Source organism: Rhyacophila brunnea, unplaced genomic scaffold (genome assembly GCF_057557595.1).
Source record: "Rhyacophila brunnea isolate RB1 unplaced genomic scaffold, BYU_Rbru_1.0 scaffold_1, whole genome shotgun sequence".
NCBI classification, from domain to species: domain Eukaryota; kingdom Metazoa; phylum Arthropoda; class Insecta; order Trichoptera; family Rhyacophilidae; genus Rhyacophila; species Rhyacophila brunnea.
This window is the reverse complement of record NW_028232751.1, coordinates 65,192,243-65,209,494: the sequence shown is the minus strand read 5'-3', so window position 1 is coordinate 65,209,494 and position 17,252 is coordinate 65,192,243. Positions and strand designations below refer to the sequence as shown.

The window sequence follows — 17,252 nt, the reverse complement described above, 5'->3', positions numbered from 1 at the left end:
ATTTTTATAATATTGCGAAAGTGGCAACACGGTTAACTATTTTTGTCTATGGCGAAATGCCTACGCCACGTCACGTCTGTTACGTTCTTATCTATGGTTGCGTTCTGTGTGCCACGGTCAACTTGATGAACAATTGCATGCATAAAATGGATATTAAACGCGAACGAGAAGACTCCGAACCTTTTGCAGAAGGGAAACAAAGGTTTGAGGTACCTGTGGATCATGATCCAAACAGCCAACTGCTTACCTACATAAAGCAAAAGGACACCGACGAGGCTAGATACACTTTTGAGGTTAGTTTTTCATAGCGGATTGTTGTATGTCGTAGTATTGTTTGTTTTAAGATGTGTGTCGTCAGACGTAATAATCAGTGTACCTATGTATTGTGTGTAATAAAAACCGCGTGCAAATGCGACACAGTTCCGAGCGGCCTACGTCACCCGTATAACCCCGGTTAATTTTGCTGCCAACACTGTCCCTGTACTTTTAACTATGAGTTTTCGTAACAATTGATACCACACCTAACATTGTCATTGTTATTGATTGCCCACAAACAAGGCGTTTATTTTCATAAACGAAACTAATACATAATACATTCCTGTTCTCGACAGTGCAACAAATGATAATAAAAGTTTTATTATTGGCGGCGACGATTTTGAAACTGGATTCATTTGTTTTTCTAGGGCCGGTTTTCACAAACACTAATAATACAGCGACGAATTGAATCGTCAGATCATTTATTTTTGAATGGACATTGAGTATTCTTATTCAAAAGGTTAATAGCCATTGATTGGTCGACATAATTGAGTACCTATCGACAAGTTTCCTCCAATTATTATATTAATAATATTAAGTATTTTGTTTTATTTCAAATTAATTTATAGGTACTAGTTATGAATAATTGACATTAACAATTAAATTGTTATCGTAGATTAGTACCTATTGTTTGCTAGTTTATTTTGTTTAGTAGGTAGATAACGACAGACACCATGTCCACATTGCAGAGTGTACGAGCTGATACCCTTCAAGTATGTGGTCGAGCTACACACGTATGACTTATAACACAATATTTTGTTTTTCAGAATATTGTTTCAGACCCGAAACTAATAACATTGAAGTCAGACACTCCGCTAATTGACATCAAGACTGAGTTTATTGAAGACGTAAAATCCCCAATAAATTATGAAGATCAGCAACAGGATGGGTCTTATTCGGAGCGAGTTCATCGGGTAGGTACTTTTATTTTAAATACTGACCAGTGTTGCCATCTTTTTCTATGTTGACTATAGTACAAAAGGGTAAAAATTATAGTATTTCAGAAAAAAATATATTACAGAAACATTTTTCGTCTCGAATCCTTCAAAATTATAGTATTGTACTATAATTATAGTACGGTTGGCAACACTGATATTGACAGAAATACTGATCGTCTAAGGTAGTGCTCCGCAACCGGTGTGCCGTAAGACGATGCAAGGTGTGCCGCGGAGCAATGGTTAAAAAAAAAACACAAATAATTTTGTATATTATACAATATTTACTTAATAGCCAAATTTGCGTACATGGCTGGTAATACATTTGAGCACCTGCATGAACTTAATAAAATAATGCAAGGTCAGAATGAAAATATATGAACGGGATCTGATAAATTAGAAGGAGTTAAGACAAGTATCTCTACAAATGTACCAATGGACCTACCAGACCACCAATGAAAACTAGCAATTAATTTTGGATCCGTCTCAAAAAAATTTAAGTAACTTTGCTTCAAAAGAAATTTCATGGTTACTTTCATACAATCAATACGACTGAATCCGAAACCCTTTTGCAACCAATGACGAATATTCTATGGAAGCGCTTTCCCTATAAATTCGAGAGTAATTTTTTTAATTGAGAAACAAAACTGAACTTCGCCGATGTTCCATTGGCTATTTTCTGGATTTCGGTTTATAAAGAAAATCCTCGTATTTTTGACAAGGCTATCACAGTTCAGCTGCTATTTTCTACGACATATCTAGGTGAGCAAAGTTTTTCAACTCAAGTTATAATTAAAAATAATATACAGTCTTGCTTGAAGGGTCTTGACCAAGAACTTCGGGTTGCTCTTTCAAATATCTAGTCAAAATATATTAAACTTTTACGTTCATTGGAACAAGATCACATTAATTAGTTATTTTATTGATAATACAAATACATGGGAATATGTACATTTGGTTCTTCATTTTGAGTTATGTATATTTAATTATTTATCAAATAAAAAACATAACATAAGTATGTAATGTAATTTTGGTGCACGTCCCCCACATGGTGGGGGGCTCTAGCCTGAGGGCCCAGGCTCAGGGGGGCGGCGTGGCAGGTCAAGCAGATAAGTGAGATAAACACAAATTACAATTTTGCTCTAATAGCAAAAAAGTCGCCTGCGGCGCTGTTTCACTTCGCTAATATTATTATTTTTAAAACATACAATTGTGGGATACAATAATATATTATTATTTTGTCAATACTCGACAAATAATTATTTCTTACTGACAACTAGCCATAATTCAAGTGGATATATTAATAAATACAAAAAATCGCTAAACATAGAATAAATACAATTAATTTTACCTCGAACACCATTTGAAAAACGCTATTTTAAAGTATCACACTGTCTTTAACATTAGCGATAGGTAGGGGTGGAGGCGCCGAAGATTCTAGCCTGGGTTCCATGTTTTCGTATATAAATTGTTTTACGCGTGGTGTGCCGTGGAATTCGGGGAAGAACTTTAGTGTGCCGTGGGTGAGAAAAGGTTGCGGAGCACTGGTCTAAGGGATGGAATGAACTGACAACACTCGAATACATGAATACATGAAAAATCAGTAATGCCAGTGACGACAAAATCTTCGAATACTAATTTATTTCTTTCGACCATGTCCGATCTTAATAGGATGATAATATTGTGCCACCAAAAAGTAGAGGTTTGTATTAACAGATTTTTTTACGAGAAATGGATGTTGCCACGTGCTCAACCTATGAGGTCCATACTCTAAGACTACAAACAGGAACAGAAAATAATATTATTTGCCAGACCCAGGATTCGTACCTGGACAGTGGCGCACCCAGGATTTAATATTGGGGGCGGGGCCCAAGGAGGAGAATGTCAATTGGACGATGTTATGCAGTAACCAGTTAAGCGACACTTTTGTGTTTTTGCGTTTTTCGGTTTAACGACAATATGAATACGTTTTCTACGTTTTGCAAAAAAGATCGTGGTCAAATTCGGTCTATATTGCCATATATGAGACTTTTAAAAAATGTGTTAATTAATTAATGGATAATTCCGTTTTGCAGTAAACAGTTATCCACCAAACAACATGGCCGCTATTGTCAAACTGTGATGTCACGCGTTGTCGTTTTTTGCAGTTTTTAACAATATCTGCCTAGTTGTCATCGCCCCACTCACTTAAATTCATTATAGTTATTGTTTTTTTAAGCTACAGTGGAAATACAAGGCTAAGGTAAGCTGAATTGATCAATAAAAAAGGGTTTTTTAGGATGTGTCACTTTCAGCCTTCACTAAACTGATTATTGCAAAAATTATTTTCACACTTTTATGGTGCATAATCAGTTGCTTAACTGATTATTGCGAAATGTGATTCACGTTTTTCATTTTATTTGGTGTTTAACTGGTAGTTGCAAAATGATTTATCGAAATATTTGGTTGATACATAAATATTGCCTTAGCAATAAAACAACTGTCTTTAATAATTTGTTAGTGTATAATAAGGAATTTTTATATAAATATAATTTTATTTATATGTAAATGGGGATTATTGATGCTAATATATTTTTTCTATATTGTAAAAAAATACATAATTTTGTAATAAATATTCCATATTCATATTGTTTTTTTAATAAGCACAACCAAATTCGTAAATAATTGATATGTTAATGGAAAAGCAGCTAAGTCACACTTTTGGTGCTTAGTGGGTTACTGCAAAACTATTATTTTTTTTTTTGGAACGATTACAATTTTTCAATAACCATTTACCTAATATATTATAAACAACAGATCATATTATTAAAAAAGTCTTTATACAATCACAAGGTTTGCTTTCAAGTAATAATTTACAAAAAAAAAATATAGCTCTATTCATTATCTTGACTAAATGGTGTACGTTTTAACTTCAAATGCTTATAACTCAAAACTTCATTTTGGTGGATAACTGGTTACTGCATAACACCGTCCAATTGAGTCGCTTAGAATCATAACTCACATATTCCAATTTTGTCGTTTTTTAGTTAAATATGCCAAGTGATTCTAAATGAATTAATCTATATACCGAAAAATAGTTGAGTATTAAAAGTCAATTTAAACCATGTGAAAATCGTTGACAAAGTTCATTGTTGGTGTAATATGTCGTATATTTCAAAGAATAGAGTTTTGTCACCAACGTCTTCCTAACCAATCGGGGAGCTCTATTTCTCATAGTATGCTGTATGTCTGCAACGAAAGGAGTATTAGGTATATATATTTAAAAAAAAAAGTTATTCGACTCTCTCACTCATTAATATTCTAGGGAGTTCAATACTGTTCTTCTAATTACAAAAAATAGTGCTCTGTTGGTTTTTAGCGATTATCTCAAAACTTGATTTTTGGAATATGTGAGTTATGATTCTAAGCGACTCAATTAGTCCTATAGGCTCTTTATTTTCTTCACAGCCTAATTTCTCGTTTATCGGTATTTTGTCTATTGCATTCGGTGTACCTACATCATGGTCCCCACATCCTGAAGCGCGCCCTCAGGCTAGGATATTTGGGATCTACCTACCGCTAAGATTAAAGGCAGTGTGAAACACTACATTAACGTTTTTTAAATTGTGTTTTAGTTCAAATTAAGGGTACTTATACAGTGAATTATTGGTGATTTTTAATACATCTACTTTAAGAATAAAGCTGTCGAGCATTGACACATAATAATCAAAAAGTATATTGCACGATTATATAAATTATTGAAAATGTTTATGACCATAAATTATAATAGCGCCGCAGGCAACTTTGTTACTATTAAAGCTAATTTATGATGAGGGTTTATCTCACTTATCTGGTCAACCCGACGCGCCGGGCCCCCCACAGCCCAGGCCTCCAGACTAGAGCCCTGTTAGCCCTCCCCAGCCATGACCTACACCACTCCGGAATTTGGGTGGACACCGAGAATTTTTTGACAGTTCGATTAGGGATTGGGTTTCTAAAAAAACCTGACATTAGTGTTTCGAAATTTTTGTGTTAGAAATTAAAATCTAAGAAATTTTTCTAAAAAGGGTGCTAAAGAATTATTACAAATATTTTTTTTGCCGTGTTTTTATTTGTCTAAGCCCAAAGGTATAGTTTATTGGCTTTCAATTTCAATGTTTAATATCATTCTGATAATTTTCATTTTTGGGGGGTGCCAGGGCCCCTTGGGTGCGCCACTGTACCTGGACCCACGATATTATAGGCCGCTGCTTAAGCCGCTTGGCCATCGTGGGCCCAATACTAATACCTAATACAATAATTAAGTGTTCATGATTTCGATATAAATTTTTGCTTTTTATATACTTAATGGTTTTTATAGTTTTCTCGTGTTCTGCAACAATTTAAAAACTACTAGATCAATATTTATTAGGTGTACTTCTAATCACACTGCGTAAAGTAGTCGGATTGCAGTGGAGGAGTGATAACGCGGGGAAAGACAATTCATCACCACTTGCTTAAGTGATCAGATAACAAACTATAACTGCTCAAGTCTAACCGTCGTATATCCCATTGATTTACCATCTGTCTTGATTTTACAACGTGAATAAATGTAAAGGGATGTTTTATTAATAATAATAAAACGAACTACTTGATCACCGTTCAATGTCTCAGTCCTACAAACATTTTGTTTGCTATGGTTTTTATCTGCCATCGTTTTGGCCATTCCGAATCCCATGTACACGACGTACTTACCCCTCAGTTGTCACTCTTTCCTTACAACATGCTGTACTTACACCTTACTCATGCTTCTTCATGCGGTGGCTGCAGGCGGAATAAAAACCCGCACGTGATGTCCGTTATAGAACAATCTCCTACCAGATTTTCCAATACCGATAGTAGGCTGCAACCTTATCACAATACCGATTTGTTTTATTTTAAAATGTATTTGAAATAAATTATTATAGTTTCGGAAGGTCACTAAACAATCTGATATTAATTTTCAGGGAGTTGATTTTAAAGAGGAGTATGTTGAAGACACAATAATCCAAAGCATTCATGAGGTTCCAAAACCCGGTAACTCTTATTCGGAATGCACACCAGTAAGTCAGGTAGGTACACAATATTCTTAGAAATTTGAACAGTGTATGTACGTACTATATGGAGGAGTTTATGTCAGAGGGTTTGTTGCGACTTTGAAAGCACACATCGGGGCAATGTAATAAAAGCCTTTTTTTTCACAAGAGATATTCGGAAATTTGTAGATGATATGGGTTCTTCCACAAAGTGAAAGTTGAAGTAATAATTGTCAATATGTCACGTGCACTTTGTTATTATTAGGTATCTACTGTTTTATTAATTGGCTGAACTACGGAGTCGGTGAATGTATATACAAGATATTTTTTATCCTTTTCGCACGAAGTACGTTATGGTAACTTCCGCAAACGTTAAAATGTATGTAATTATTTCACCAACTGTAAACTGTAGTCTTATTTCATGAACATAATTATGACTGACAAAGTTTAATGAACTATTTTTATGTCGTATGTTAATAGCCTACCTCCACCATTCGCCACTGGGCCCCGATTACTATTATTTGATGCAAATAGATGGGAGACTGGTGTTTTATTATGAATCCCTATAAGGTCAAGTGAATACATGTAGCCAGATTACGTATAAGTGATATCTTTAATTCTTACGCATACCTTAGAAATGGGCATCGGATAATAATATATGTAGTGTTAAAGACATAAGCAATCGTCTGAAATTATATATTTAGGATCCATGCGTATATACTTCAAATAAATATACTGATATAACTTTTCAACACACCCATCCTTCCTCTAAATTCTACCTTCTCTGTATTTTGAAAATCTTACATATCTTTAACGGCCCACATGCGCAGTTTGTTTATCATATTTGAATGTTCAAAGACATAGCTTATAATCAGTATGCGTTTAAAAATTAATAAATCTAAAAATTATTAACACCACTGGACATAAATGTTCCGAAATATGACTATATTCTAAAACATTAGAGCGAGAGGTTTAAAAGAATACTATTTCATGTAATAAAAATACTTTATGCAGTCATCAAATATTTAAAATAAATATAAAGGATAATAAGGCTTCAAAATTATATATATACTAGCTGACCCGGCAAACGTTGTTCTGCCATATAAATTATTTCTAGTGAATATTTTGGTTGTTAAATAAAAAATAACGAATGTATCGTAAGAATGTGGGGATGGGATTTATGAAAGAAAGAGGAATGGAGCGCTGTAGACGACCGCCGATAAAAACAAAAAAACGCCAACCATTCATTTTCTCAATTCAAAATGAGTAATGATGTTCATAGTATCCGTCTTGTCCCTTCCAGAACATTAGCGGATATTGGAGAGCGTAGTATAAACGGTGTGTATCAGCAATGAACTCCAGATTATTGTTTCTTCTCCGAATCACGATTTCTCGCGTCGATGTGCGGTCGCCAACCATGATTCCAGCAATGTCGTCAACAACAGGCGCATTGAATCGACGTACGTGCTCTCCAGCTGGTGTTTTATCAGGGTTGATGACAATAGCGTGATTGTCACTTTGCAATTCGTGCATGTGTGCTTTGATGAATTTCAATAATTCATTGTGCTCATTCAATAGGGCGTCAAGTTCGCCGACGATGCGCCTGGCATTAGACGAATTGAGGTTATTGCAGCCGCAACGTGCATCCACACGATTGATGTCCTCACCGCCCATGAAGTAGATTTGTAAAAATTTATGTGGTTCGTTTGGCATTGGCAACAATGAGCCTACTTTGCGGTATACTTGGCCTTTGATTTTGAACGTAGAATGGAATTGTTGACCATTTGCCGCAGTATTGTGAACTATTTCTGTTGCTCCGAACGAAGTCATTTGGAAGCATGAATTGAATGTGCGAATGGACTTGAACAGGTTTGAATCTGGAACCGTGCCGATAAGCAAGCCGTTTAATGGTTCTGGTGGTATCTCAATTTCTAGTAGTTGCACTTTTCCTGATGCGCAACACATCCCGGCTGACTGTGTTTGAATTTGAGCGCATGACAATGGGGACATTCTTTGTCCATAGCACCAATCAGCACTTTCGGATGAGTGGAATATTCAATATCTGGCTTGTACTCGAATGCGAGACGAAGGAACGAAGCGGATGTAAATGCTCGATGTACTTGTTGGCGTTGTCAGTCATTTGCTCTGCGTGTATTAACTACGAACCGGCGCGTTTCGCTCCGTTCCAATTGTCGTTGTTGATTTAGTTCAGCTCGTGCCTCTTGTGATTGAGATGCACGCAATTACGACATGCTCACATGCACGTTTTTGTTATCTTGTTGGATTTGTTCGTCTGTTATTTCTGCTCTACTATTTCGCATGTTTGTTGCTTTATTCGCTCGACGGACCAAATGGCCCCCCTTGCGTCTTGCTGGCATTGTGCACTCTAATACACGCACATAAAAATAGATAAATTAAAATAAATCGTACAAAATTTTGCATGCACTGCGTTGTGATATGCCGAATGAAATGTCAAAATGACGCGACGCTTCTCTTGAATTCTTCTCGGACGTAGTGCCATCTGTCATTCAACAACATAAATAATTTCGTTCTGTTTGAAATACGAACGACGATTAAATTTGTTCATACAAAAAAAATAAAATCGCGATTAAAAAATGGGATGGTGGGGGTAGGAGGGTGAAAATTTGGGGTTATAGGTATTTTTTATGCCAAATAATTAAAAAAATACAAAAAAAAATTGTCAAAAAAATAAAAGAAAATTTTTCTGGATAGAGATACCCTAATCACCTAGCGGTATGAAATATACTTGTTGACCTATTCTCATACCTAACAAATATATATAAAAAAAATCATAAAAATCGGTCGAGCCATTTCGGAGGAGTTCGACCACAAACATCGTGACACGAGATTTTTATATATATAGAGATATAGTTTATCTACAACGTTTACGGAATATTCAGGATCATGCTTAAAAAATAGCATAAAATCTCCTTTTTTAACTCTGATATACTTTAATTTTTTCTTTATTTTCAAATACTCCATGTTCTTTTAGTTGATTCCTGCAACCACTGCCATGATATGTTCCGCTAGTCTCGGATTGCCAGAGAGGATCTTAGAAGAACAGGAGCCATACGATGAAATACAGATTGACTATCAAGACATTAAAAAAGAATTGGGAGTATATGAAACTATCACGAATATAGGCAGTCGCACTGCTAAACGTAAGCACACACAATCTAAAGTCACAGACCCCAAATTATTAGTAGCCGTAATAAAGTTAGAAAAAAAATCGTTCAATAACGAAAATTTTGCGTGCAGTTTTTGTTTTGATTTTTTTGCATCGTTATCTCTATTGAAACTTCACAAAACGTGTCATAAAAAATCAATAGCGGATAAAATGAAAAATTTTGAAAGCATTCGATATGATGTCAAGAATCTAAATATAATAAATCATTCTGAAGAAAAGCCGTTTAAATGCGATCAATGTTTCTACTCATGTAAACGATCTAGTAACATGAAAGTACACAAAATGACTCATTCTGGTGAAAAGCCATTTAAATGTGACCAATGTAATTATTCGTGTATACAACCTAATTACATGAAAAAACACAAAATGACTCATTCTGGTGAAAAGCCTTTTAAATGTGACCAATGCAATCACTCATCTATTACATCTGGTCAGATGAAAACGCATAAAATGACTCATTCTGGTGAAAAGGCTTTTAAATGCGACCAATGTGATTACTCTTGTTTACAATCTGGTACGCTGAAAATACACAAAATGACTCATTCTGGTGAAAGGCCATTTCAATGTGACCAGTGTAATTACTCATGTATACAATCTAGTAATATGAAATTACACAAAATGTCTCATTCTGGTGAAAAACCATTAAAATGTGACCAATGTGGTTACTCTTGTATTCGATCTAATGATATGAAAATTCACAAAATGACACATTCTGGTGAAAAACCATTTACATGTGCCCAATGTAATTACTCTTGTACATATTCTAGTAAGATGAAGGTACACAAAATGACACATTCTGGTGAAAAGCCATTTAACTGTGACCAATGTGAATACTCTTGTATACAACCTCGTACGATGAAAATTCACAAAATGACTCATTCTGGTGAAAAACCATTTAAATGTAACCAATGTGATTACTCTTGTATACAAGCTAGTGCGATGAAAATACACAAAATGACTCATTCTGGTGAAAGGCCATTTCAATGTGACCAGTGTAATTACTCATGTATACAATCTAGTAATATGAAATTACACAAAATGTCTCATTCTGGTGAAAAACCATTTAAATGTGACCAATGTGGTTACTCTTGTATTCGATCTAATGATATGAAAATTCACAAAATGACACATTCTGGTAAAAAACCATTTACATGTGACCATTGTGATTACTCTTGTATACAATCTGGTGCTATGAAAAAACACAATATGACTCATTCTGGTGAAAAGCCATTTAAATGTGACCAATGTAATTACTGTAGTAAAACATCTGGAAACATGAAAAATCACAAAATGACTCATTCTGGTGAAAAGCCATTTAAATGTTACCAATGTGATTACTCTTGTATACAATCTAGTGCTATGAGTAATCACAAAATGACTCATTCTGGTGAAAAACCATTTAAATGTGACCGATGTGACTACTCTTGTATAACATCTGGTGCTATGAAAAAACACAAAATAACTCATTCTGGTGAAAGCCATTTAAATGTGGCCAGTGTAAGTATTAACATAGAGCAACATGAAAACACACAAAATGACTCATTGTGGTAAAAAGCCATGTAAATGAGGTCAGTTTACGTACTCGTGTATAACATCCACCAACATGAAAACACACAAAATGACTTATTCTGGTGAAAAGCCATTTAAATGTGGTCAATGCGTTTTCTCGTGTATAACATCCAACAACATGAAAAATCAGATACATTCGGGCTGAAAAGCCATTTAAATGTAGGCAGTGTAAGTGCTCGTCTATAACATCCACCAACATGACAACATACAAAATGACTCATTCTGGTGAAAAGCCATTTAAATGTGGTCAATGCGATTTCTCGTGTACAACATCTAGCGGAATAAAAATACACAAAATTATACATTCAAGTAGAAAGCCATTTAAATGTGGTCAGTGTAAGTACTCGTGTATAACATCCAGCAACATGAAAACACAAATTGATTGTGTGTGTGGTCGATGCGATTTCTCGTGTACAACATCTAGCGGAATGAAAAAACACAATGATGCATTCTGGTAAAGCCATTTAAATGTGATCTATGCGATTACTCGTGTATAGTGTCTAGCGGGACTAGTAGACACAACATGATACATTCTGGTGAGAAGCCATTTAAATTTGGCCAATGTGTGTACATGTGTATAATATCAAGTGCAATGAAAAAACACAAAATGACTCATTCTTGTAAAAAATCATTTAAATGTGACCAATGCAATTACTCAACCATAGCATCCAATAATTTCACAACAATTATTTATTGTGGTGAAAGGCATTTAGTGTGTCCAATGTAATTACGCATGTATACAATCTAGTGCGATGAAAATACGTAAAATGGCACACTCTGTTGAAATCTATTAAAATGGCATCAAATTTTACTACACGACATGTAACCATCTATAACATACTATGAAATTACACAAAATGACGCACAGTGGGGAAACCCCATTAAAGTGTTTACAATGTGATTACTCTTGTATAATACATACTAATATAACCAAATGATCCATTCTTGTGAAAAGCCATTTAACTGTGACCGATGTGATAACACATTGACAGTCTGGTCACATGAAAAGACACAAAAAGAATCATTCTTTTGACATATTTCCATTATATACATTGTAGCGTCAAAATTAAAATATATGTACAATTATTTTAGTTATTAAGAGTTAATTTTAAATCTTTAATACGTGCCTATGTGAAAACAATATAATGATTTTATTTAAAATATGTTTGGTTTTAAGAGCGATGATGAGCTAAGAGAATGATGTCGTTTGTCCTCTGGGTTTCGAGATATTTGGACCTTGGGGACCGTCTTATTGCAAAACGGTGGCTGCAATTGCTTGAAACAGGTTACATCTGAGTACCTGAGTACGTTTCTACTAAAAAATAGTTTCTTGTATTTGCAAATTTTTATAGCATGCAACACGCGCTCTGGAAACTATAATTATAACTTACTAATATTCCTTGTTGACGTGTCGGAAATGAATTAATTTTCTCTCGTTTCTGTTTGCTTCGATGTTCGAACGTGTTTGACTAACGGTGCTGCCGCGCAGAAGGTACGATCGGGAAGTATTCACAATGTAATCTTAAATTATCGAATAAAAGTTTTGTACATTTAAATAGAATCTTGCGTGATGTCTACGTACGTGATAGGTATTATCTTAACTTCAAAAGAAAGTAGTTTCAATAAATAGTTTTTCGAAAATTTCTTATGTCTTTTATTTGCTATTCATAATTAATTGCGTAGTGATATAATTTTGTATTTCTAATAAAAACAATGATTATTGTTAATAGAAAACTTCACCGCCGATAATGGATATAATTATTTTTTATTTATTTACTTTACCATCGTTTTATTAAAATCCAACACCTCAAATACATTATTGTCTTTAGGACGCCACGCTGTCTGCAAGACCTAGCGCTAAAACTGGCACTGCTAGTTTATTAATAATTAATATTACACTAACACACGGTGGCCACGAGGCATAAGCGTTGGACTATAAAGCCGTGGGTCCCAGGTTCGAATCCTGGGTCTGGCAAGTACACATATTTTTTTTCAATTTGTGTGTCTCAGGGTATGGACCTAATAGGTTGAGCAAGTGGCTGACATCCATTTTTCGTAAAAAACCAAATCTGTCAGTACAAACCTCCACTCTGTGGAGGCCCATATGATCCTATCAGGATCGGACATGGTCGAAAAAAAAAATTAATTAATTGCGCGGCTTTAGCGTTGGAATATCACGCCATGGGTCCCAGGTTCGAATCCTGGGTCTGGCAAGTACACATATTGTTTCTCAATTTGTGTGTGAGTCAGGGTATGGACCTAATAGGTTGAGCAAGTGGCTGACATCCATTTCTCATAAAAAACCAAATCTGTTAATACAAACCTCTACTCTGTGGAGGCCCATATGATCCTATTAGGGTCAAATATGGTCAGAAAAAAAATAAAATTAATGTTACGTACATATAAAATTATGACTTAATTCATAATTATCACCCTGAATCTAGCCACTGCTGTATGAAGGCCTCTCCAAGCTGGTTCCACCTATCTTGGTCCTGTGTGTTGCGTTGCCACGTACTTCTGCAGATCTTTATCATTTCATCGATTCAGCGGCCTCTCGGTCTACCTTGCGGACGTTTTGGATATCACTGGATGACTTAATTTGTCCAACTATTGTCTTTTTTCGATTATTAACCTGCATTTATTTCAAGCTTCTGTGACCTATTTATTCAATTGGGTAAGTGGTTATGAAATACTATTTTTTTTTCTATCATTGTTCTTGTTTTTGTCACCCACGATGGCTGAGCGGCTTAAGCGTCGGCCTATGATGTCGTGAGTCCCAGGTTTGAATCCTGGGTCTAGCAAGTTGTAACGTTTAAGAAACTGCAAGTTCTTCAATTGTTATTATAAATACTTACCTACATACAAGAGTGGTTCTCATATGTAATAAATGTACTTAAATGAGGATAATGACTATACCTATATCGGACTTATAACTTTATGATGCTGCTCGTGCCGACCTCGTTCTCACCTCCACCTGCCTTTGCCACCTTTCGGTGTAGAACATGAGATTCTTTCACTCAAAGGGCATGGATACGGCCACTATCCAGAGCAGCTAAACCCACGCCGGGAAGCATCTCCCATGGCGTGGATTCCCAGACTCATACAGAGTCTGGAGTAAGGTTTATGTGTTTCATCTGATCTAAAAGGTACCTCCGTCCACCAGGGTGGACGCCAGCAAGCTTTTCTTTGGAAGGGAAACAGCTGCAAAAGACCATGTGGTTGGTGGGACATTAGGTTGAAAATGAAAAGAATGATTAAGTTATATCGCTGTGACGCGGCAACATTTAATAGGTGAAATTGGTCCAGCGATAAGGTACAAAAGAATATAAAGAAATTACGTGGACGGAGACCCTCACACGAGCATCCCCGTCACCAGCAGATAATATTAGCCTACACGACAAATGATAATGATGATGATTATGGATACATATTTACATGAAAGCGACATGCGGATGCATGTCGGATATGATAGAGTCCTCCTCTTTGGTGTTCCCTTCATCTGTCCATGGGTAATTTGCTACACACACGCACTTAACACTGTAGGGTACGGGATTATAACGTCTCCTATGTTGTTGTCCATGGCGGTCCGACATCTTGTAACCAAAACGTGAATACGCCACACGGCGGAGCGCCGTGCGGGCGATGCGCCCAGGAGAACGGTTGCCAGCAGAAAGAGAAAGATGTCTGTCCTTTGTCCGGCAGCTTACCATTCCCCGCGCCCCTCCCACCTTCATCCGGTGCGGCCGTTGATTCCTTCCAGCCAGTGACATGAATGAGTGTTGCTAGTCAAAAGTCACAAGTTAGACTTTTGGTAACGAGTTTATCACGTTACAAAGTACACATATCGTTTGTCAATTTGTGTTTGTAGTATGGACTTAATAGGTTGAGCAAGTAGCTAAAATCCATTTCTCGTAAAAACAAAATCTGTTAATACGACCTCTATTCTGTAGAGGCCTATAGTAGTATTCTGTGGAGGCCCAAGTAGTAGTATTTTAAAAATTATGTACTTATATTATAATTGTGACAATATTTTTTTGAAATTCTACTTTTTAGACACAACGGGCTCCCATCAGAAAGATTGATATTTTGAGGCAAAAAAGAATATTTAAGATCATAACGATTAAGAATAAAAGGTGATTTTGAAAGGCATGCGCGCGTCGAAAAGTTTGAACAAAGTTCGTTGAACTATTTCCGGCGCCAAGCGGGCACGCTTTTTAACGTGAGGCAGGAGCAACAATCGGTCTCTCAGTTTCTGGCGTACGAACGATCAACATCGCTCTCAGTTTCTGGCGTACGAACGATCAACATCTCTCTCGGTATCTGGCCTCCGGCCGAAGGACGTCTCTCTCGGTCTATGGCATCCGACGGAAGAACATGGCCCTATAACCCTGACGACACGCGATGGAGGATCTCCCTTCGAATCCGCTTTGGAAGGAATCGAGGACGAAAGGAACTGAGGTTATTTTAACTTGGTATTTATTTTAATCATTTACGTAACGGTCCACCGAACTAGCACATTATTTATCTGTGATATAAATTAACTAAATTATTTTATGGCAGGCGCTCGTTAACAATTAATTAATCATACACTTTTATACTTTCATTTTCGCCTGCTTGTTATATTTATTTACCTCAATTATACCTTTGTTAAAATTTAATACCCGCGTTTTTATTTAATAACCTTTTTATTGTCTCTATGCAATTCATAGAGTGGCGCTCAAACTAATATATTCTTATTGTATTTTAATTATTATACTATTACAGTATTAACCGAATGACAAAAGCAGCCGACAGGTAACTGAGGCTTTGGAGGCATGTCAACCCCCACGACCCTATCCGGCATCTCATTGCTCTACCGCATTCCTATCCCATCCCATCCTCTATCCCATATCTACTTTCCACATACCCAGGCGCACCTGCCTTCGTTCATAATTCCCATCCTATCCTTCTTTCATACAATCCTACTCACACTCCAACTACTTTTTTTATAAAATATATCCACGTTTTAGGATGCATTCATTAACATTTTTTTTTAAATTATTATTTTCAGGGTTTTAGAGCCATGTTCTTCCATCGGATTCCTTGCCTGAGAGGGACGTCCTTCGGCCGGAGGCCAGATACCGAGAGAGATGTTGACGTTCGGACGCCAGAAACTGTGAGACCGATTGTTGCTCCTGCCTCACGTTAAAAAGCGTTCCCGCTTGGCGCCAGAAATAGTTCAACGAACTTTGTACAAACTTTTCGACGCGCGCATGCGTCCTTATGTAGTCTTTTTGCGTCGAGTTGCCAGCATAAAAAAGTGGCCATGTAAATAACATGACATTATAGAATAGGATGTGAAGGTGGGTAGGATTTATGATATGGATAGGATGGGAATTATGAAGGAAGGCTGGTGCGCCTGGATATTGGAAAAGTGGATATGGGATAGAGGATAACATATTATTTCTTGATTAAAGTCGCTCTTTCCTCATTTTGGTGCCATGTTTGTCGAAAAATGAATAAGTTATTATACTATTATTGTTACAAACTTTATGGCTTAATGTAACGAAATGAAAGAGTGAAGTATTCAGCGCTCGAAATGGAAAATTTTACGAACCGGAGCGCTCGATAATTTTATGAAAATATTAACGTTGTTATCTAATTGTACATGTATTTTATAAAAATTAGCCTGTTAGATTTTTTTATTATATGACATATCTGGCTCAGGCGGTCAAATTAATATTTCCACGAGACGGAGCGATAATTTTGGAGATTTTATGAACCGGAACGGCGCTCCGGTGCGTTCCGGTCCAATTCGAGCCCTGGAAGTATTATACTAGTGAGACTATCGATACGAGCAAGTAACGTTATACCGAGTAAGCTCTTCCCACTATACCTAATGATACGAACATAAATTGTCAGCCCTCCGTGGGTAACCCCCAGGTGGAGTAGTTGGCGACGCAACCATTTTGATCTGACCCTCATAGTCAAATCTGTCACTAGGTAAAAGACGATGACCCTTGACAAAGCTAAACATAATTAAATATGTACAAAAGTCCAACAGCTCAGCTTGACGGATCTAACGACCCCTCAAGGTGAGCTGTAGAAGGAATAAGTCGGTCACAGACCATGCACATATAGGTGACAAAACAATCTAGGTAAAAACTACAATAATAATAAATAAATACTTAATTTAAAGTTCTACTTTAATGT

General features: G+C 36.2%; 1 protein-coding gene across 1 annotated transcript; it reads left to right on the top strand.

Annotated features, from left to right (window-relative positions):
* Positions 1 to 102: 102 nt before the first annotated feature.
* Positions 103 to 16,244, top strand: LOC147080127 (uncharacterized). The gene is made up of 5 exons (XM_085948267.1): positions 103 to 293; positions 1,083 to 1,229; positions 6,215 to 6,319; positions 9,297 to 9,465; positions 16,111 to 16,244. The coding sequence occupies exons 1-5, from the start codon at positions 126 to 128 to the stop codon at positions 16,116 to 16,118; spliced, it is 597 nt and encodes a 198-aa protein (XP_085804393.1). The 5' UTR covers positions 103 to 125; the 3' UTR covers positions 16,119 to 16,244.
* The last annotated feature ends 1,008 nt before the right edge of the window (positions 16,245 to 17,252 follow it).

Bases quoted from the DNA above. Each gene is read 5' to 3' on its own strand.
- LOC147080127 (XM_085948267.1), top strand. From the start codon at position 126: ATGAACAATTGCATGCATAAAATGGATATTAAACGCGAACGAGAAGAC. The intron at 294-1,082 runs GTTAGTTTTTCA...TTTGTTTTTCAG, and splicing joins AGGCTAGATACACTTTTGAG to AATATTGTTTCAGACCCGAA. The intron at 1,230-6,214 runs GTAGGTACTTTT...ATTAATTTTCAG, and splicing joins ATTCGGAGCGAGTTCATCGG to GGAGTTGATTTTAAAGAGGA.